This window comes from Taeniopygia guttata, chromosome 35, assembly GCF_048771995.1.
Source record: "Taeniopygia guttata chromosome 35, bTaeGut7.mat, whole genome shotgun sequence".
In the NCBI taxonomy this organism is placed as follows: Eukaryota; Metazoa; Chordata; class Aves; order Passeriformes; family Estrildidae; genus Taeniopygia; species Taeniopygia guttata.
In genome coordinates, this window is record NC_133060.1 from 3,783,474 (window position 1) to 3,806,068 (window position 22,595).

Below are 22,595 nucleotides of genomic sequence, written 5' to 3' on the forward strand. Positions count from 1 at the left end.
GCCGTGGCGGGAGGTGCGGAGAAGTTTGTTTGTGTGGGCAGCTCAATCCCGCCTCGGGCCCGGGCCCGTCCCGGGGCTGTTGCTCATCTCCGGCTTTGCCCTCACGCAGCGCGGGGGGCCCTGAGAGCGCGGGGCGAGTCTGGGCCGTGCGCAGAGCCCGCCCCCAGCTCGCTGCCATTGGCCGCTGGTGCCGTCAGTCGCGGTTGCGGCGCGCTGATTGGTGGGAGCGGGGCGCAGCACGGCCCCGGCGGCGGGCTGAGGGCGGCCGTGGGCGGGCAGCGGCGCCATTGGCGCCAGGAGGGTCTGTGCGGGCCCGGGAGCGGCGGCAGCGGCCGGAGCGCGGTGTAGCGGCGTCGGCGGAGCTCGGAGGCGGCCCCGGCGCAGGTGGGAGCCGCGCTGGGTTCTGCGGGGGCTCGGGGCTGGCTGCGGGCGGAGGGGGCGGCAGGGGGCTGCGGCGGGTCGGTGGTGCCGTGTCCGGGCCGTGCCGGCCCCGGGCTGAGGGCGCGGCGGGAGCGGCTGCCCGCGGTCTCCTTCCCGCCGGGGCCTGGGCAGGAGCCGCTGCCGGAGCAGCGCTGGCTCGGCCCGGCTGCTGTGGGTAGGACCGAGGGGGCTGCCCCGCGGCCGGGAGCGTGCGGGGAAATTCCCGTCGCCGGAGGTTTCTGTGGCCGGAGGAGAGCGAGGAGTCCTGTAAAAGTGACTTTATTGCCGAGCAGGGGGAGAGGCCGCGGGGCATTTGCCGTGCGCTCTCTGCCATGGTTGTAGTCCGCAGCCTCCTTTTTATCCTCATTTTCCCGGCCGCATCTCCCTGTGCCTTTGCCCACGGGCTGAGGTCCTTGGAAGGTTCAGACTTCCCGATGCGCCTGCTGCCTGTCCTCGTTAATATGCACCCTCCTTTTGTATACCAGCCGATATTCATGGCTCTGTTAAGTCTTTGTTCTTCTCGAAGTTTGGGAATGTAGCGGGACTTTGAGCAGCTGTCTGGGTCAATTTGTAACATTTATTGGAACTGATGGTTTCTCCCTCCAACATGAAAGATGGAGAAAGACTATTTCCAAGGGCCTGGAGTGCCAAGACAAGGGGCAATGGCTTCCCAGTGCAAGAGGGCAGGATTAGATGGGATAATGAAAAGAAATGTTCCCTTGTGAGGCTGGTGAATCCCTGGCACAGGTATGCCAGAGAAGCTGTTAACTGCCCCTGGGTCCCTGGAAGTGTTCCAGGCCAGGCTGGACAGGGCTTGGAGCGACTGGGGTTATGGGAAAGTGTCCCTGTCCACTGCATGGGGTGGAACGGGATCATCTTTATGGTACCGTTCAACCCAAATGATTCTGTGATCTGTTTGATTGTTTGATCTTATAATTCTGTGACAGTCCCAGACTGTCTCTTTCCTCTTTCAAGTCGAGGAGGAGTAATATTTCACAAAGCTTTCATTTCCCAGGAAAGGGTTAAAAGTCTTGGACTTCCCTGGCTGCTGAAATCTCAGCCCAGATTCCAACTCCCAGGGCTGGGCACCTCCCCCCCCCCCTCCTTCTCCTCTGCCAGTGAATTTCCAGGTGCCTTCAGGCTCTCTGTCTGTTTCCCTCCGGTGGTGTGGGGGCGTGGGGAACAAAGACATCTCAGGTTTCCTCCCCCTGGCCTATCCCTCCCAGGCCGCAGGGCTTCCATTCCCCCACCCAGCCCGTGGTGTGGGGGCAGAGTCTGCACTCTCCAAAGAGACAGTTCTGCTGGGAGTTCTTGCTTTGAACCTGTGTTCTCAGAGGCGTGCCCATGCCTTCAGTGGCCACTCCAGGTGCCAATATCCAAACCTGACCACTGATTGCTTTGAGACCGGCTGCCTGAGAAAATTCACTTCCGTGTCCAACCATGAAAATCTGCGTTCCCAGATGTTGCTTTGTTTTGCTCCTTGTGCTCAGGGTCCCCTGCACAGTCCGTGTGGCAGAGCCGGTGCCTGTCCTGCCGCAGTGTCCAAAGGCGGCCCCCCCGGCGGGCAGGGCCGGCAGCTCCCTGGGGCCGGGCAGCGGCCGGGGCGTCCCGCAGCCTCCTGGGGGCCGGGGGCCACTGCCGGCCCTGCCCGGGGCTGGTGGGGTCAGGCAGCGCCCGGCGCTGAGCCCCGGCTGCCCCACAGCCCCGGCCCGGCCCCGCAGCTCCCCACAGGCCCCCAGCCCTGCTCCCGGTCCCGCACCTCTGCGCCCGCTGCTGCCGCTGCCCACCACAGAGAAACCCCTGACATCCTGACCTCCTGCTTTTCCTCTCCTGGAAACTGGGCATGGAAAGGATCTGGATCAGCTGGCAAATTGTGAGGATAAAACAGTGCTGGAAAATAAAAATAAAGCAATCGTGAGTATTTTTCTTTTCCTCCTCTTTGCCGTCATCCTTTTTCTTACCACATAGATTCCTCCTGCTGCTTCTTGCCTGAACCATATTGTTGCACACTCCCCTTCACCTGATCCCTTCCCAGCACACCAACACCATCCATCCCCTGTTGTCCAAATCCCATCTTCACTTTCCTTATTGCCCCCCTGTGTGTTCATGTCCTTAATTACCTCTGGGGGAATGTGCAAACTACCTCAGCATTCTCCCAAGGGACCCTTCAGAGTCATTTTGGGATCATCATCCCTTTGGCCAGGAGCCGTCCCTGGCTTTCCCTTTTCTCCCCTCCATGGGTGCCCTGCCATGTTCACTCCGTGTAGATCCCAGTGCAGTCACTGATGAGATTTTCAGTGCTCTCTCCCTGCTGACTCTTCACAGACCCCCCTGATGTGTCACTCGTCTGTCTCCTGGTCACTCCCGGGTCCCCAATCAATCCCCGGTGCCGCCGCCAGCCAAGGGAGCTGTCATGGTTTGACAAACTGGGTGAGGCACCTTCAGCTGCACTCTCTGCCTGCTCCCGGAGGGTGGAAGGAATTCGGGATGAGCCCCAGGGTGTGTGGAAAAACTGACATCACCAGAGGATTCTGTCCACAAAGCAGACAGAGGAGTCCTATAAAGTAATTTCATTCCTAGAAATGAGGCAGGATATGTCACATTCCCCATGGGATCTCTCCAATTGTTGAAGGACAGAGCCTCCTTTTCACCCTAATTCTCCTGACTACATCTCTGTCTCCCTTTCCCCATTAGCTGAAGTACTTGAGAGCTGCGGACTTCCCAGTACATCTACTACATACCCCCTTAATATGCTCCCCATTTTTATATAGCAAACGATATTCATGGCTCTGTTAAGTCTTTGTTGTTCTTCTGGAAGTTCATGAATAGAGCAGGACCTTGGCTGAGCAGCAGTCTGTGTCATCAATTAATAACATTTTCTGAAACCGATGGCTTCTCCTGTCACTTCCTTATGTACAGGTTCCCGGCCCTATCTCCAGGAAGATTCAGAGCATCTGTTTGTAAAGACACTTTGCTCTTGTTCCTTTCATGGGGGTCCCCCGTTTGTGGGACATCCCCCCGGAGGGTGTCCCCTCTTTGCTGCAGCCGCAGCCCTCAGGCAGAGCTCAGCCAGTCAGAGCCTGTGGCACTGATGACTTACCAGTTTGTTAGCGTTCAGAAACACATAATCTCGGGATATGATTACATGCAGGTGCTTTTATTGAGAGCTCTGGGAGTCGGAGTACAAACTCAGATCTGACTCCGAACACAAGTTTCGAACTGAACGTATTTTATACCCTATCATTGTATAATTATTAAACTTACATTGTTCTATTGTATACATTGACATGAGTTTATAGTGATCTTTCTTAGGTCCATGACCAGTTTCACATGATTATTCTTTCTGATTAAACAGTAATTATATTTAATTACTAAACAGTCGTCACATCTAACAACTATATCAATTATCATGTACTAGCTACATAGTACTATTTCTCCCTGTGCTAAAGGTATTTACCTTTCCAAGGCCTACTAAGTTTATTTTTTTCTGTTAACCCTAAATCTCATGATTTAAAAATCCTTTTACTATAATTTTCCCCCCTTTGAAAGTATTTTTACTTCATCATAAGTGCAAATACTTTCACTTGATACAGTCTTTAGTTTCTAAGTTTATACATGATGTTCTTCAAATCCAGGATTGACGTGAACGTTGTCATGGACTGGAGGATCAGAGGATGATGGGTGTGGGTCCCGTGTCAGTGCCTTGATTATTTTCCGGTTCCAGGATGTCCTCTTCTGTATTTCTTCTTTTAGGACACTGTAGACTAACCTAAATTTAACTTAGACTAACTAAAACTACTAAGAACACAATTAATAGGATTATTACACTTTCAATGATAGACTTAATCCATGAACTCACATTCCACCCTAACCCTTTAAAGACTTTGTCTAACCAGCTCATAGTCAAATCTTTCTGCTCTTCTTGTACTTCATGCTTTATTTGTTTTAACTGATTGATGTCATATTCTACATCTGCAGTTACGTTTGGGATGTGGATGCAGCAATGATCAATCTGTCCCTTTAAAAGTCCACACACTCCATGCTCTTTCAGGAGTAACAAATCTAAGGCAAATCGATTTTGTATGGTCATTTTTGTGGTGGCTTGTAATTGTACATTTAGTTCTTTAAATCCTTCCCTAGTGACCCTAGCCAGTCTATCTACCTGACCTGTAAGTTTGTACAACATTTCTTTATTCTGACAGTTTGCTATAGGACCAAGCAAAGACTCTAAGGCCCACCCAAATTTCACTCCACTAGAGGGTTCTTGCCAGGTTTCATCTTGATTTTCATTATTTGGAACTTCTTGTCTTGTTCTTATCTGCAGAAGTACATCTTTTCCCTTAAATGGGAACTTTTTCCAAATTGGACACAAAGTAGGGAGGCCTAAAGTAATTTCTTTTACTTTCCCATCTACAGGTAGATGGATTGTCCAGGTACCATCACTTGTTGCCCATAGGAATTGTCCTGGACTTCGGAGTGTACTCTTGGTACATCCTACAAGTATTTTATAATCCACTTTACCCTGTTTGTGTTTGATACCTCTGCAGGCACAACCAATTTGTAAGGCTACTGCCAGTGGTGGAATTTGTTTTATTTCTATGTCATCAGAGGTGCAATCATAAGTTTTATTACATGCCCACTAACTTACTTTGTCTGCCTTTGTTCTACTACTAGTGTCAGTGTTCACTACTGCTGGATCTGTTTCATTTTCTGAACCTTCCCATGTAATGCACCAAGGAGTGGCAGCCATGTACTGGAATTTTTGAAGTATACTTAGAGACCACGCACTGTCCCAAGGCTCTGTTTGACCTTAGTGATCTTTTGCCTCGCACTTCCACACCAGAGTGGTTTCTGTAACATTTTCTGTAACCTTTTTATAAAGTGGTAAGTAGCATTGCCATTGATTTTGAATGCCCCCTGCCCATTCTATTGGATACCCTATCGTGCCATTATTTTGAAGACAGTCTCTTTGACTCAAAGGATGTAACCATTGTCCTATTACTTTCCAGGTTACCTTGATTACCTGTCTTGATTCTGGTACCTGTTTGCATATAATTGTTTTGTTCTTTTGTATTTCAGGCAGTTTTGTCGTTATGATTCCCCAATTTATTGGGTCTTCCGCTGCCTTCGGTATTGGCAGACAGGCAGTTATTCTGCTAGTGTTCTGCATTTTGGCAAAATCTTTAACTAATCCAATAATTACATTCTCAGCCCAAATTGCATTGGAAACCTTTATCACCAGTGTTTCTGCCTGGACCTCTCTCTTCATTCTAGAATGAAGAGCAGTTAATTGATCTTTTTGCATTCCACATCCCAAAGACCATGAAAGGAGAATTGGTACAATTGTTGGTAACATTCCTGAAATAATTAAACACATCTTATCTGCAGCTTTGTTGGTCCCACAGTTTACACAGTCCGCAGTCTGGGATGGGCTTTCTTCACTGGAGTGTAGTGTATCCAGGAGTCCACTCCAGCTACCTTGACTGCTGTGAAGGTGGTCACTAGTACCTGATGGGTCCAGTCCACTTTTCTTTCAGTGGTTCTTCATTCCAATTCTTAATGTACACCTTGTCTCCTGGATGTATGTCATGAACAGGATTCTCGAGAGTCAGCGGCCTATTCCACACAAGGGCACTCCTAAGTCGTGCTAAAGTTTTCCCAAGAGACAGAACATAGTTATATACTTCCTGTTTTCCCGTGACATGTATATTTGGATTGGGTCCAGGAGATTCATATGGTTTCCCATACAATATCTCATAAGGACTTACTGACATCCCATTCCTAGGCTTTATCCGGATTCTCAGTAATGCTATTGGTAAAGCCTGTGGCCACTGCAGTTTAGCTTCTTGACATATTTTACTGATCTGCCTCTTTAGTGTTTGATTCATCCTCTCCACCTGTCCACTTGACTGGGGTCTCTATGGTGTGTGGAGGTCCCAAGTTATTCCCAGCAACCTACTTACTTCTTTTACCACCGTGGCTATGAAATGGGGTCCCCTATCTGATGATATCCCTAGAGGCACCCCGAATCTGGGAATGATTTCTTGTAGTAACCACTTAACTGTTTCTTTTGCTTGGTTCGTGCGACAGGGAAGGACTTCTGGCCATCCGGAAAATGTATCAACCCCTACTAATAAATATTTGTATCCTCGAGTTCTTGGTAATTCTACAAAATCTACCTGCCAATAATGTCCTGGTTCTATCCCTACCCAAACCCTTCCTAGTTGTGCCTGTCATCTAGCCACTGGGTTGTTTTTCAAGCAAATCTCACACTTTGACATTATTGATTTTGCCATTGTTAACATTTGTACTGAGACCAAATAATGTTTTAGAAATTTTACCAATGCCTCTGCACCCCAATGACATTCGTTATGTTTAATTTGTAGAACCTCTCTCATTACCAAGGGGGGTACCACTATCTGTCCTTGTGCATTTACATACCACCCTTCTGGATTCTTCTGTGCATTCAGTAAATGTCCCAGTATCTCATCTTCTGCTGAATATTTTGGCTGTGGAGGTAAATTGAATTGAGATACATTAAGTTTTAAAGGGACCAGTGCCATTGTTGTGTGCACCTTTCGAGCAGCCTGTCGAGCCGTCCAATCTGCCTTTTGATTTCCCTCACAAATTTTGGAGTTTCCTGATTGATGTGCTTTACAATGCATAATTGCCACTTATTCAGGTTTTTGTACTGCTCTGATCAGCTGCAGAACTGCATCTTGATGTTTAATGTGCATCCCTTGAGATGAAAACAGACCTCGTTCTTTCCATAGGGCCCCATGCACATGCACTACTCCAAATGCGTATTTTGAATCAGTCCATATGTTCACCTTTTTCCCTTCACTTAATTCTAGTGCTCTGGTTAAAGCAACCAGTTCTGCCTTCTGGGCGGATGTATTTGGTGGCAATGCTTTTGCCTCTACCACTGTACTGATTGTTGTTACCACGTATCCAGCGTGTCTGATTCCGTTCTCCATGAAACTGCTTCCATCTGTGAACAACTCCCAGTCTGGCTGTTCTAGGGGGACATCTTTCAGATCTGCTCTAGCCGCACAGGTGTGTGTCGCTATAGGACACGAGAAAGCACAACGCGAGCCACCTGCCACCTTGCAAGGCAAAAAAGAGCGCGTTTATTTTCTGACTCCAACTTTTATACTTCTCCAAAGGTGACAGTGGATTGGAGAGTGAATGGGCCACCTCTCCGAAGACATTGGACAAAGCACTAGTACATCAAGTCTCTCCACCCCCATGGAGGAATGCAAAACAACACGTTATTTGCAGAAACTGTGTGGGAAAGTTTCCCAATAGAATGTAAACTCAGAAGGCTTTAGAAAACTCAAGAATCAGGGCGACATCTCACCCTTTTTAGTTTAAAAGAAAAGGAAAAATGAATAAGGTTCAGTGTCTGTTCATGGAGGAATCATCAGAGTGATCACCCACCGTCATCTTCAACTGAGTCATCACTCGATGATCCATCCATTTGATGACTTTCAGTTTGGTCACGGCTTCTATGTTGCCCGTTTGTCGGAACTGTCTCTGCGGTTGCAGATCAGGACGAACACACCTTGAAGGTACCCAGTGTACCCCAGTATCTGTGGATACACGAGCATACCCGCGCCCCGAAGCGATAAGGTCATAGGGACCTTCCCATTGTTTAGTGACTAAATTCCGCACTCGAACTTTTGCTCGAGGCTGATGTGCCTCGTCTGCAGCCTGCAATGAGAGATGATGATTTAAAATGACAGGGTTATTTGAATTCTGCTGCACTGTAAGATGATTGATGGTGTACAATGCTTTTTCCAACCGACTGTGTGGGGTCTCACCCTGCATTCCCCGTTTTTGTTTTTGAAGAACCCGCTTCAGAGTACCATGAGCGCGTTCTACAATAGCTTGGCCGGTTGGAGAATGGGGGATACCAAACTTGTGTGACACACCCCACAACTGCAGGAACTGCCGCACCTGCTGCGATGCGTAAGCAGGATCATTGTCGGTTTTCACAGCAGAAGGTATGCCCAGAACGGCAAAGGCCTGCCTCCAGTGGGCAATGACATCACGAGCCTTTTCTCCAGTGTGAGCGGAAGCCCACATCGCAGAGGAGAACGTGTCCACTGTGACATGCACATACTTGAGCCGGCCAAACTCGGCAATCTGGGTGACATCAGTCTGCCAAAGCTCCAAGGCCCTAAGGCCTCTAGGGTTTACCCCTGCTGGTAAAGGCGGAGCAAGTGCATGGCAGTCGTCACAGGACTCAACAATGCCACGAGCCTCTGTTGGCGTTAGCTGAAACTGCTTCTGCAGAGTATGTGCATTCTGATGGAAAAACCCATGTGATGCCTTGGCCTGTGCGAGTGTATCAGGCTGGGGTGCTACCCACGCCGGATTAGCCAACTTGTCAGCCCTCGCGTTACCTTCTGCTACAAACCCTGGTAAATTGGTGTGACTTCTCACATGCAGAACGTAAAACGGATGAACCCGGGCCTGAATAGCACACCACAAGGTCTTCAGTAAATGAAACAAGGCAGGGTTACTGACCTCCTTCAAAACTGAGTGACCCAACCGCTGTGCGATGTCAGCCACATAGGCAGAATCCGTGACCAAATTGAAAGGTTCCTGGGAAAATCTCTCAAATGCCATAACAGCGGCCCTCAACTCAACCACTTGGGCCGACCCATCCTGATGACCTTTCAGGACCTTCCACTCAGATCCGTCCTTCCAAGTAACAATGGCCTTTCCTGTTTTCCCCGAACTGTCAGTAAAGACGGTGGGTCCTTGCACAGGTTCCTGACTATTTTTGGGCCGCAAAGAGATCTGCATAGATTTTGCCACCTGCAGTAGCTTGTGGCTGGGCAGATGATAAGTGATCTGCCCTGAAAAATTTTCTAGAGCACATTGCAGGGACACACAGTGTGCAAAGCTCCAGTCAAAGTCCTCCCGGGATATCGGGAGTATGATCTTTACAGGATCCGCACCCATCAATTGCAAACACCGTTGCCGGCATTTGATTATCAACCGAGCAATCAACTCAGCCAATGTCGTTGCCGTCTTCTGCGGCTGATGGGGCAGGAAAACCCATTCCAAGATGTGCAAGGGATCGGACCATTTGTCACTCCATTGACCAATGATACCTGTGGGATGCGAATCTGGAGTGGTAACGAACACAGTGACATCAACGGAAAGATCAATGCGATAAACCTGACGGGCAGAAACAGCCTGCTGAACCTCCTCCAGCACCTGACGTGCCTCAGGGGTCAATGTGCGAGGTGATTTTAAATCAGAGTCTCCTTTCAACAGATCATACACAGGAGACAGTTGTGCATCGGTTAGTCCCAAGTATGGACGTAATCAGGTGATGACACCCATCAGTTTTTGAACATCATTCAGTGTCTTCACCGAGTGTGCAAATTGCACCTCCTGGTGTTGGATTGTCCGTTCCAGAATTTTGACCCCCAAATACTTCCAAGGAGGTTGCTGTTGAACCTTTTCTGGAGCCACCTGCAGCCCATGAGCATGTAAAGCATCGAGCAACCGAGGCTGAATCCTCAGCAGCTCATCCCGAGTGGACGCAGCCACCAAGATGTCGTCCATATAATGATACAGACGTGCATCAGGAAACTGCTTGCGAACTCCAGACAAGGCACGGGCCACATACCATTGGCATATGACCGGGGAATTGCGCATCCCCTGTGGCAGAACTTTCCATTGATATCGCTGTGCAGGCTCATCATTGTCAATTGCTGGCACCGTGAAGGCAAATTTCGGTCTCTCATCAGGATGCAAAGGAATTGTAAAGAAACAATCCTTCAAATCCACGATGAAGATCGGCCAGCCTGCAGGAAGCATGGTAGGCGATGTCATGCCCGCCTGCAATGTTCCCATGCCTTCCATGACAGCATTGACCTTCCGGAGGTCCTGTAACAACCTCCATTTCCCAGACTTCTTTTTGATGCAGAAAACAGGGGTGTTCCAGGGACTGTTAGAAGGCTCCAGACGACCCTGCTCCAGCTGCTCCTGCGCCAATTTCCGAAGGGCGATAAGTTTATCTTGAGGGAGGGGCCACTGGTTTTCCCAAACAGGTGTATCCACCAGCCACCGTATAGGAGGCGTAGAACACTCTGCGCCCTTCGCTGCAGTGGCCCCCATCAAAAACCCGTCCCAATGCGCACCCCCTACGCAGATAGAACATCCCTCCCCCAGAGGTTAGCAGGAGAAGAAGTAACATAAGGCCTAATCCAGGCCGTCTGTCCCTCTGGGTTTGTGACCAGCACAGGCCGTTGGGTCACATAACACCGTGCTGTTCCCCCCAGGCCCGCAACAGACGTCTCCGCTGGATCCAGGGGCCAGTCCGGAGGCCAGGCGGCAAGGGAGAGAACCGTGAAATCAGCGCCGCTGTCAAGGAGCCCGCGCAGGCGGATCTCTGACGGTGTCGCATCAGGGATGGAGAGGGTACACAGCATCTCGGGACGGTCTTTGGTCAGGACAGCAGTCCAGTGAACTTGAGGCGGCCCAGTGGATCCAAAACCGCCATCACCTCGCAACCGGTCAGTCGTCCTGCGAACAGAAGACTTAAAAGGCACAAGTTGAGCAAGCCGTGTCCCTTTTGGGATCGTAACAGGGGGTGTTGGTGTGGAAACCATTGCACAAATCTGCCCTGTGAAGTCTGCATCAATGAGACCCAGGTGCACAATGACGCCCTGAAGGGTGGCACTAGACCTCCCCATGAGGAAGGCTAAGGCGCTCATGCCTTCACCCAAGGGACCAAAGGCGTCCAGGGGAACCTTGTGCACCTTGCAAGAGTCTAACACGACTGTTGCTGCTGTGCAGACATCCACACCTGCTGACCTGCAGGTGCTGGCGACAAGCTGGCCGAGCAGACCTCCATGGGCTCTGGGGTCTGGAGAGGAACTTGTGTCTGAGCACGCCCCCCCTTCGCGCTCCGCTTCCCGTTTCCCGGGCCCGGGAGTGCTTGGCCATTAACATGAATAGTCGCCTTGCAAACATCTGCAGGATGGCCTGGCCTTCCACACCGGCCACAAACATACGAGGGAATTTTTCCTTTCTGTGCTTTCTTCCCCCGTTTGGTGCTCGCCTGAGCAGCACCCCGGGGCTGCTGCCAGCCCTGCGGTGCTGCCCAGACCGGCTGCGCAGCAGCAGCCCAAGCATCCGCCTTCCGAACCGAGGGGCCTAGGTCTGCACAGGCCGCTGCCATCTGTGAAAGTGTAGCCCCTTCAGGAAGAGCCTGTATGACTCTCTTGCATTCTGCGTTGCAGTGGATCCTAGCAAATCTCGCAAGGACCATTTGCCTTAGCTCAGGTTCTACCACCTGCCGCTCCACCGAGGCAGTCAACCTCGATGCAAAGTCCATGAATGACTCATCGGCCCTTTGAACAACAGTCAGAAAGGGTTCCATCGGAGCAGCCATTTCTAAGGTCTGGATCACAGCTGCTAAGCCTAACGTCCTGCACTGCTCAAGCACGAGAGGATTGTATCCCGCCTGCCCCTGAGGATCAACATAATTATCTGTGCCCATCAACATGTCGGCGGTAGCTACACGTCTGGGATCCTGCTGCCCCCGCGTAGCATTCTTCCGTACTGCACTGGCCACTAAAGCGGCCCACTTGTCCTCAAACATGTCAAATTGCACAGGGTCAAAAAGAGCCTGAGCCACAGAACGAATATTGGAAGGCGTCAGCAGGTCAGCAACAAGTAATCGGATCGTCTGCATAACCTCATCAGACCCAACACCATACTGTGCAACAGTGTCTTGGATTTCCTTCAACACCTTAAATGAAAAGGGCTGATGAGTGTTATGAGTAACACCCCTAAGCACAGGGAAAGCCTGAGGACCCCCTGGTAAGGCTGCATTATCCACTGTATCGTGTCCCGTAGACTTCGGGACAGTGGCAGCCCCTGGGCTGCGAGGCGGTGCAACATCACTGGACACCACGCCCCCCGCAGCATCAGCAGAGCCAGAGGAGCCTTCCCCTTGATCCGGCAGGCTCCACGAGGGGCCGAAGTCGCACATCTCCTCAGCCTTATCCAGGACCTCCTGCCAAAACCGCCCGTGGTCCTTCGGACGCACGGTCACCTGGCAGGCAGGGAGGGTCCACAAGGTCGACTGGGAGGATCCGCGGCCACGGGGAGTCACCGGTCTCCCGCCGGCCGCGTCAGCAGTCGCGCTAAAGGTGAACACCCCAGCGCCCCGCTGTGCCGCAGTCCCGGCCCCCGCGGCAGGCGGGGAAGGCAGAACCGAACCAGCCGGTGCCCCAGCGGTGCTGTCTGCAGTATCAGCAGAGGGCACCGCGGCGGGCGCAGGCGGAGGCGCAGACCGCAACCCCAGCGCAGCGCTCCCATCCCCCGGGACGGGGGAAGGACGGGGCGAAGAGGGAGACGCGGCGCACGGAGACACGTCACCGAGGGACGACACAAGGGAGTCCGGCACGCCCCCAAGGAGCGTCAGACCCGCGCCGCGCAGCCTCCTGGTGGGCACCGCCCCCATCAGGCCGGACGGGGCGGGCTGCCCACCTGCCAGGGCGGGGTCCGATGGAACAGTGACCAAGGCCCCGCCTTTGGCGGCCCCCACCGCCTGCGCATGCCCGGCAGGCCGCGCAGGCTCAGGGATCGGAGCGGGTTCCTCCTCAGAAGATGAACCCGAGACCGGGCCGGGTGAACGCGCCTGCGTCTTCTTCAGGGGAAATGTAACACCACAGTTCGGGCAGTTCACCGTCACCGAGTCAGACGCAATCCGAGGCGGGGGCTGATCCACGGGCCCCCGTTCACCCCCGAACGCCGGGAAGGCACAAAGAGAAAGTGCTTTCCCGCCCAGCCCACTACGCCTGCGACGCGGGGCAGGGCGAGGCGGCCGAACCGGCTCCACCGACCGGATGCCTGGAGCCAGTGGGCTGGGAGCCCGAACCACACCAGAGGAGGAGCCACCTTCCGGCTCACTCCCCCCGGGGCTAGGGGAATTAGGGCAACTGTACAGAGACTCGGCTTCCCCAGCATCCGCATCCAAGACAGATAGGTCCCCCCAGAGAAGCCCGAGAACTGCCAATCTCAGACCCCTGCCAAATGGCATCCAACCTCTTAAACAGCATCATCAGCGGCCCAACATCTTCAAAACGATTATCAAGCAGGGCATCCATGAGGCGATCTCCCACGGGAGACCAATTCTCCCAGGAAAGGGCCTCAGCAAGATTGGGAAAGAATCCCTGTTCCCTTGCCCATAAAAACAGCCTCTCAAAATCATCCCAATAAAAAGGAAAGCGTTTCCGCTTCAGCACATCCCTCCAAATGTCCAAAGCCACAGACTGCTCCCTAATGCCCTCAAAGCTCTCCATTACCAAAAAAAACCCCAGCAACAGGCAACGCGCTGAACAAACAGAATGACCTCAACAACAGTTCCCAGCCTAAGCTGCAATACACTTCGGCGGTCACCAGATGTCGCTATAGGACACGAGAAAGCACAACGCGAGCCACCTGCCACCTTGCAAGGCAAAAAAGAGCGCGTTTATTTTCTGACTCCAACTTTTATACTTCTCCAAAGGTGACAGTGGATTGGAGAGTGAATGGGCCACCTCTCCGAAGACATTGGACAAAGCACTAATACATCAAGTCTCTCCACCCCCATGGAGGAATGCAAAACAACACGTTATTTACAGAAACTGTGTGGGAAAGTTTCCCAATAGAATGTAAACTCAGAAGGCTTTAGAAAACTCAAGAATCAGGGCGACACATGACCACAGTTTCACATGATTATTCTTTCTGATTAAACAGTAATTATATTTAATTACTAAACAGTCATCACATCTAACAACTATATCAATTATCATGTCCTAGCTACATAGTACTATTTCTCCCTGTGCTAAAGGTAGTTACCTTTCCAAGGCCTACTAATTTTATTTTTTTCTGTTAACCCTAAATCTCATGATTTTAAAACCCTTTTACTATCAAGTTGCCAGGCAGACTCGCAGCTCCCCGCGTTCCCCACCTGGAGCCCACCTGCGCCCCCCCCCTTGGCCCCATCGCCCCCGCGAGGGGAATTTGGGGAGGTGGGAGTGGGGCAGCGCCAAGGACGGGCCCCCCCGCGCTGTCCTGGCGGGAGCGGCTGCAGTGGGGACCGAGTGCGGGCGGGAGCGGCCGAGAGCCCAGCACTGCCCCAGCCCGACCTGCCCCAGCTCCATCCCTGCCCCTTGGCTGGGATGCTGTGGGTCTGGGGGGAAGAGGGAGCCGGCAGTGGGTGCTGGGCCTGGGGGCAGGAGGAGAAGGGAAGGAGAAGCAGGCTTGAGGAACAAAATGGTCAAACGGTGCAGGTGGCAGGAGAAGGTAGGATTGTGCAGGAGAAGGAGGAATAGCAGGAGGAAGAGGAGTGTGAGGAAGGGTAGAGATACAGGAGGAGGAGGAGGAGCAGAAAGAGGAAGCAGCAGAAGGTTCCACCCCTCCCTGTATCTGCAGCCTCCCTCCAGCCCCAGGAGCGTTGCTCCCCCCACATGCAGCAGGTGACTGTGGAGGGGTATCCACGATTTTCACGGGGCGAATCTTGGTGTTTCTGAGCTTGCTTGGGCTAAATGTTGGTGCTTTGGTTTTATGTGGCAGCTGAATCTTTATGTTTTGGAGGAGGTTTTTGCTGACTTGTGATGTTTGGGGAGTTTTTGATCTGTGTCTTGAAGTTTGTGGGATTTTTGGGCTAAATCTTGGTGTTTTGGAGGTTCTTACAGACACAAGATTCCCAATGACTTCCTGAGATGAACTGGGGCAAGGAGGAACCTCCAGTCCAAGGTGCTCTCCTCTTGTTTTTTCTCCACACCAGGATTTTTCATTGCCAGAGTGTGGCTGGATGGAGGAGGAGGAAAAGCCCCGGAGATCCCGCAGGAGGAGGAGCTGCAAACCCAGCCCAGGGAGCTGCGGGGAGGAAAGAGCCCCCCTGAGCCAGGAAGGCGGGCGGAGATCCAGCCGGAGCTCGGAGCTGGTGGAGAAGCCTCATGGCAGGGAGAAGCCCCACAAGTGCTTGGAATGTGGGAAGGGTTTCAGCCGGAGCTACCACCTGCGCCGGCACCAGAGGATCCACACTGGGGAGAGGCCCTACGAGTGTGGAGAGTGTGGGAAGAGGTTTCAGACCAGCTCTCATCTCCTTAGACACGAGCGGAGTCACACAGAGGAGAGGCCCTTCCTCTGCCCCGACTGCGGGAAGGGCTTCAACCGCAGCTGCAGCCTCACCGCCCACCGGCGCATCCACACCGGGGAGAGGCCCTACGAGTGTGGGAAGTGTGGGAAGGGTTTCATAGACAGTTCTTGCCTGATCAAGCACCAGGTGATCCACACTGGGGAACGGCCCTACGAGTGCTTGGAATGTGGGAAGAGCTTTGGGTGGATCACCGCTCTGAGAAAACACCAGCGCATCCACACTGGGGAGAGGCCCTACGAGTGTCCCCAGTGTGGGAAGAGGTTTCAGACCAGCTCCAGTGTCCTCCTGCATGAGCGGATTCACACAGAGGAGAGGCCCTTCCGCTGCCCCGACTGCGGGGAGGGCTTCAAGTACAACTCCAACCTCACCGTGCACCGGCGCATCCACACCGGGGAGAGGCCCTACAAGTGTGGGGAGTGTGGGAAGAGCTTCGCACAGAGCTCAAGCTTCACCCAACACCAACGGAGGCACCACTAAGGGAAGCCCTGTGAGTGCCCCGAGTCAGGGAAGAGCTTGGAGTGAGGGAAGAGAGTGAGGGAAGAGCTTGGAGTGAGGGAAGAGAGTGAGGGAAGAGCTTGCAGTGAGGGAAGAGAGTGAGGGAAGAGCTTGCAGTGAGGGAAGAGAGTGAGGGAAGAGCTTGGTGCGCTGCTGCAGCTCCGTTCCCCATGGGAGGATCCGGGCTGGATGATCCCCAGTGACCCCCGTGGGGCAGAGCCCTTGTGCCCCCGTATGGGGAATAAAACAGAGAGTAAAGCAATGGAGCTGATAAAGGGGCCTGATATCTGAGGCCTGACTGAGCAGAAACTGTTGGAGACACAGACACGGTTTAAGTCTCCCTGGGCAAGAAGAGGGGACAGTGGGGGTTGGCAGGGGTGTGACAGAGGAGATGAGGGGGTGACAAAGGGACAGAGGGGACAGCAGAGCCCTCCAGGGAGGGGACAAAGGGGACCCTGGGAGGGCACTGGGGCCACCGCAGGAGACCACAAGTGCCACCAGGTCCCTGACACCTCCCCTGTGCCCTCCCCAGGTGTCCCTGTACCAGCTGGAGTCACTGGTGAATGTGGTGGCCACCCTGGGTGAGGTGGCAGCCACCGTGACCGGGTTACAGAGGGACGAGCAGCAGCTCATGTCCCCAGAGTCCTGCACGCGAACCTGAGGAACTTCACCTGGAGTCTCCGTGAGACCCTGGAGCAGGGCGATGTCACCTCCCTGGGCCACCGTGGTGTCCCCTCCCTGGGCCAGGCCCTGGCCGCGCTTGGGGCCACCCCAGGGGCCACCTGGGCCGATGTGAGAGCTGCGGCCTGGCCTGGCAGGAGTTGGTGGTCAGGCACAAGGACAGCTGGGCCCTGCTGGCCTGGGATGCCACCGAGCTCCACGACGCCTGCTGGGACGCGGCCATCGCTGCCATCCGGGCCGGGGACCTGCAGGACGTGGCCACCCGCAGGAGGACAGCTGGGAGCAGCCTGGGGCCACAGCCCAGCGGCTGAAGGTGGCCCTGGCAGGGAAAAGAGGGCCTCGGCAGCGGCCACGCACAAGGCCCAGGTGGCTGCGGCCACCAACGAGGCCGTGGGAGAGGCCGTGGTGGCCAGCAGCCAAGCCATGGTGGCCACCAGAAGGGGACATTGGGCACAGGCGGCCCTGGGGCCGCTGGAGCGCTTGGTGGAAGAGTGTGAAGGAGGCAGGCGGTTCCCCGAGGAGCTGCAGCGCCGGCTCGGGGACATCGAGGCCATCCTGGAGGGGACAAAGAAGGCGTCCCCCGATGTCCCTGAGGCCTTGGTGGCCGAAGTGGCTGAGATTGGGCAGCTGTGGGATGCCAGTGCCTGCCTGGGCAAGGATCACCTGCTGAGGACACTTGGGGACATCCACGACCTCCTCTTGAGTCCCTGTGGTGGCTCCGGCAGCCCCGGTGGCCCCAGCAGGCGCGCACTGGCCCAGCGGTGCCAAAAAGCCATGGAGGATATCCCCAGGCTGCTGCAGCGATGGCACCGCTCTGATGCCATCAGGGACAGTGACATCATGGTGGACAGCGCTGGCGTCACCATCCCCTCCTCGCGCGGGATTTGAGACCAATTTGGGGAATTTTCTGGGCATTTTCATCGGCTTTGTCCCACATGCTGATGGGAGTTTCTGGGATGACGTTACTAGCCGCACCTGGGGACATTCTGAGAGCACTCAGAAGGCTTTTGCATTCCCCTGCTGCCTTTGGCATTTTTCTGCTTTTTCTATTGGGTTTGGCATTTCTCTATTGCCTTTTGCAGGTTCCTATTGACCCCCAGCATTTTGCTCAGGTGCTGATACTGATATTGATTATCGATAATCCCTTGCAGCTGCTTGCTGGCACAATAAAATCTCAGAGTTTGCATGGACAAGTCCAAGGCAGTGTGAGCTTTCTGCCAGGATCTGGGAATCCTTTACGGATCCAATTCTCACATCCCTGGGCCCCCCCGGTCCCGGCGCTGTTCCCGGGGGTCCCGCGGCTCTGGGGGTCAAAGGGGAGGGGGCAGAACCCCCGTGATGGGTGGGGGGCACAAAGGGGGGTCCGGGCCCGGTGCTCGGGGGGGTCGGTGCAGGGAGGGGGTCGGGGGCACTGAAGGGGTGTGGGTGCGGTTTTTGGGGGGTCCCAGTGCTCGGTGAGGGGGGGTCAGTGCTCAGCAGCGGGGGCTGTCCAGGGACCCCCCAAATCCCAGCCGGGTGTGAAAAACAAAGTTCACTAAGGGATTACTAAACAAAGTTTAATCAGGGATAAAAAAGGGTTTTGGGCTCGGCCAAAGAACTCGCCCTCAACTTAACCCTTCGTTCTCCGGATCCGGTTCCACTGCAGGGCCACGAACACACTCCTGAGTTTCGACATTATTCAAACACTCCCGGGAGGTTTGGATGTCCCAGGAACTCGTGTTTGGGTCTCACCTCTGACTTGTCTGCAGGACATTCTGTAGATTAAGTCGATATATTTGATTTCTTCTCCTGGTTCCACCCTGTTGTTTCAGACCCCCTGATAAATTCATAAATTCTTCTGAGCTTTGTGTCACTGGTATCAGCTGGTGAGGCTGGTCCGCAGATGTGAGAAACAACGGAATTGTTTTACACCTGAGTCAGTCACACAAAAGCATTTTAACATTGTATAGTCTCTATTTCAGTATTTATTACTGATCTGTTTTTTATTTATCTGTTTTTAATATATTAAGGCCTATGATATAATATCTATTTATTACTCTAGCAGTAAATTTGTTACACGGTGCACACATAAACAGATCGATTTTATTGTACCAGCGAGCAGCTGCAAGGAATTATCAAATCAAGTACCACAGCAAAATCCTTGTGATCAATAACAAGGTGCAGAAGGCAATTCAGAATTTCAAAAGCCGATTATTCTATTGTCATTTATAACCCGGCTCTGCTGCAAGGCACCGAGGAGGCTCATTCAGCCCCTGCCCCACCGCCACCCCCATCAGTGTCCCCAGAGCGTCCTCAGAATGTCCCCAAGTGTCCCCAGTGACGTCACCCCAGAATTCCCATCAGCATTTGGGACAATTGCAATGAAAATTCCCAGAAAATTCCCCAAATTCGTCTCAAATCCCACGTGGGGAGGGGAGAGGGGAGAAGTGACAGCAGCAACATCCCTGATGATGTCACCGTCCCCGATGACGTGACAGCGGTGACATCGCTGTCCCTGCAGCAGCCTCGGGATGTCCTCATGGAAAAATGCAGATTTTATGGTTGGCTTTTTGCAAGTATTAAATTGAATAGGGTTTGTATTATGTTACATTGATTAGTAGTGCTGTATTAACGTTTTATTGGTATGGTAAATGTAGATTTGTGGTTAAAACTGAGCTTTTGTGGTTAAAATAGAAACTGTGGGTGGGAAGAAAGTAATGAGGTACTTGCACCGGGACGGCAGCCGCAGGACACGGAAATCTTCCAGAGAAAAAGAATTTACGGCTTATTGTAAATGCAGGCGAGCCAGGGGGAAGAAATGACGATGCCTGACTCCAGCTCAGAAGGATGAATGGTTTCTTTATTCGAACTATACTAATATACATTAATATACTGTTTAAAGGAGACACTAAAACTGCAAACCTGCTTTTTCTGTTAATATACTGTTTAAAGGAGACACTAAAACTACAAACCCGCTGTCCTAGTTTAGGGCAAATTTGGAGAAAACCCTCTGAAAGGAGCCCCCAGGAAATAAACCCCCACGGCCCCTCCTCACCCACCTGGTTCAGGGAAAAATTTCCTCTGAGAGGGAAGTGGAAAAGAACCTGTTTATTCAACAAACAAAGCACTCCCCAGCACCAAAACAATTAACAACACTAGATGACAACAAAACTCTTTCACCCCTCTGAAGAGATGAACAAATCCAGAAGGTCTTTCCTGGGAGTGGTTGCCCGGGTCTGGACGCTGGGGATTGCTCTCCAGCACTGGGGATGGCTGCTGCAGATCACCAAATGCAGGCTCCTGGTGTTCCTTGGTGTTTCCCAGATCCCAGTCCAGAGCAGGTTGGATGATATTCAGAAAGAGGAAAGGAAAAAGCAACAGTCCAGGGAAAGAATTGGACTGCTTAGCTAACCTAACTAGGAAGCAAAGCAAGAAAGCAGGCAAAGCAAGCAAGCCAAGCAAGCAAGCAAGCAAAGCAAAAGCCAGCCAGCCAGCCCTAGCCTTTTCTAGACAGCAGACCATGGGGGGAGGTGAACCAGATGATAACACGGCAAAACAAACCTTCACTTTCAGAGTCAGTTCTGAAAGCACAGAACATAATATCAAACGTAAACAGAACACACGATTGGAGATACAAACACCATAACAGTCACCCTAGGACATTCCACCCCTTATCTCCATATCTTCAACATCATGTAAAAACTCCATCAAGTTAAAACTTGTATCTTTCACTTACTCATACCTTCGACACTTACACATTTCCTTCTATTTCACTTGCTCAAACCTTTGACACTTACACATTTCCTTCTTTCTCATGTCTGTGTGTTTCATGCACAGACATTGGCAGTAACATCCAGCAAACAGTGATATTTGCACAATAGTTTCACCCCACAATCAGATCTCCCTGAGGTACACATCGTGTTGTTCCATCTCTCTGCATTATCCACCATGTACAACCTGGTCCCTGAGCAAAGACAATCCCACAAATGGGTTTGTCTGTACTCGAGGCAGGATTGATCCACACTGATTTCCCTAACAAACCTCTGACATGTGCCACTGGGACTTTATCTCCGTCTGCTATATTCAGGGGCTCAGACTGGGCAGGACCTGCTCGATTGGTGGAACTTTGGCTGTTAACTAACCAGGTGGCCTTTGCTAAATGTTGCTCCCAATTTTTGAAAGATCCCCCACCCAATGCTTTTAAGGTGGTTTTTAACAGTCCATTGTACCTCTCCACTTTGCCTGCAGCTGGTGCATGGTAGGGGATGTGGTACACCCACTCAATGCCATGTTCCCTAGCCCAGGTGTTGATAAGGCAGTTCTTGAAATGAGTCCCATTGTCTGACTCAATCCTCTCAGGGGTACCATGCCTCCAAAGGACCTGCTTTTCAAGGCCCAGGATGGTGTTACGGGCTGTAGCATGAGACACAGGGGAGGTTTCCAACCATCCGGTGGTGGCTTCTACCATTGTGAGCACGTAGCGCTTGCCTTGGCGTGTCTGGGGCAGTGTGATGTAGTTAATCTGCCTGGCCTCCCCACCCTTGTACTTGGACCACCGCCCACCATACCACAGGGGCTTCACCCGCTTGGCCTGTTTGATGTTAGCACACGTCTCACAGTCATGGATCACCTGAGAAATACTGTCCATGGTTAGATCCACCCCTCGGTCTCGTGCCCACTTGTAAGTGGCATCTCTACCCTGATGGCCTGAGGCATCATGGGCCCATCGTGCTAGGAACAACTCTCCCTTGTGTTCCCAGTCGAGGTCTATCTTTGACACCCCTATCTTCGCAGCCTGATCTACCTGCTGATTGTTTTGCTGCTCTTCATTAGCTCTGCTTCTGGGGACATGGGCATCTACATGGCGAACCTTCACAGGTAGCTTCTCTACCCGGGTAGCGATATCTTTCCACTCTTCAGCAGCCCAAATTGGTTTTCCTCTACGCTGCCAGTTAGCTTCTTTCCACCTCTCCAGCCACCCCCACAGAGCATTGGCTACCATCCATGAATCAGTGTAGAGGTAGAGCTTTGGGCACTTCTCCCTTTCAGCAATGTCTAGGGCCAGTTGAACAGCTTTGAGTTCAGCAAACTGGCTTGATCCACCTTCTCCTTCAGTGGCCTCTGCAACCCGTCGTGTGGGACTCCATACAGCTGCTTTCCACTTCCGATTCATCCCTACGATGCGACAGGAACCGTCAGTGAAGAGAGCATAGCGTGTTTCCTCTGCTGGCAGTTGGTTATATGGTGGAGCTTCTTCAGCCCGTGTCACTGGTTCTTCTTCTTCATCTGCGACACCAAAACTTTCACCTTCGGGCCAATTTGTAATTACTTCCAAAATCCTAGGGCGATTCAGCTTACCAATATGGGCACGCTGCGTGATGAGAGCAATCCGCTTGCTCCATGTAGCACTGGTGGCATGGTGGGTGGAGGGAACCTTTCCTCTGAACATCCACCCCAGCACCAGTAGTCGGGGTGCCAGGAGGAGTTGTGCTTCTGTGCCAATCACCTCTGAGGCGGCCTGGACTCCCTTGTAGGCGGCCAAGATTTCCTTCTCTGTTGGGGTGTAGTTGGCTTCAGACCCTCTGTAGCTCCGACTCCAAAATCCCAGTGGTCAGCCCCGAGTCTCATCAGGCACCTTCTGCCAAAGGCTTCAGGACAGACCATGGTGCCTGGCTGCAGAGTAGAGCACGTTCTTCACATCTGGTCCTGTCCTGACTGGGCCAAGAGCTACTGCATGAGCAATTTCCTGCTTTATCTGGGCGAAAGCTTGCTGCTGCTCAGGGCCCCAGCAGAAATCATTCTTCTTGCGGGTTACCAGGTAGAGAGGACTCACGATCTG

General features: G+C 52.6%; 1 protein-coding gene across 2 annotated transcripts; it reads left to right on the top strand.

The window, feature by feature from the left end:
- Window positions 1-208: 208 nt before the first annotated feature.
- LOC100224616 (uncharacterized) lies at window positions 209-19,677 on the top strand. Of its 2 annotated transcripts, XM_072921183.1 has the most exons (3): window positions 210-384; window positions 15,227-16,088; window positions 16,629-19,677. In XM_072921183.1, the coding sequence occupies exon 2, from the start codon at window positions 15,254-15,256 to the stop codon at window positions 16,076-16,078; it is 825 nt and encodes a 274-aa protein (XP_072777284.1). In that variant the 5' UTR covers window positions 210-384; window positions 15,227-15,253; the 3' UTR covers window positions 16,079-16,088; window positions 16,629-19,677. The 2 variants fall into 2 exon arrangements, with proteins under 2 accessions (XP_072777283.1, XP_072777284.1); XM_072921182.1 differs by having other exon boundaries at window positions 209-384; window positions 15,227-19,677.
- The last annotated feature ends 2,918 nt before the right edge of the window (window positions 19,678-22,595 follow it).

Excerpts from the sequence above, each read along its gene's own strand:
- LOC100224616 (XM_072921182.1), top strand. The coding sequence starts at position 15,254 with ATGGAGGAGGAGGAAAAGCCCCGGAGATCCCGCAGGAGGAGGAGCTGC.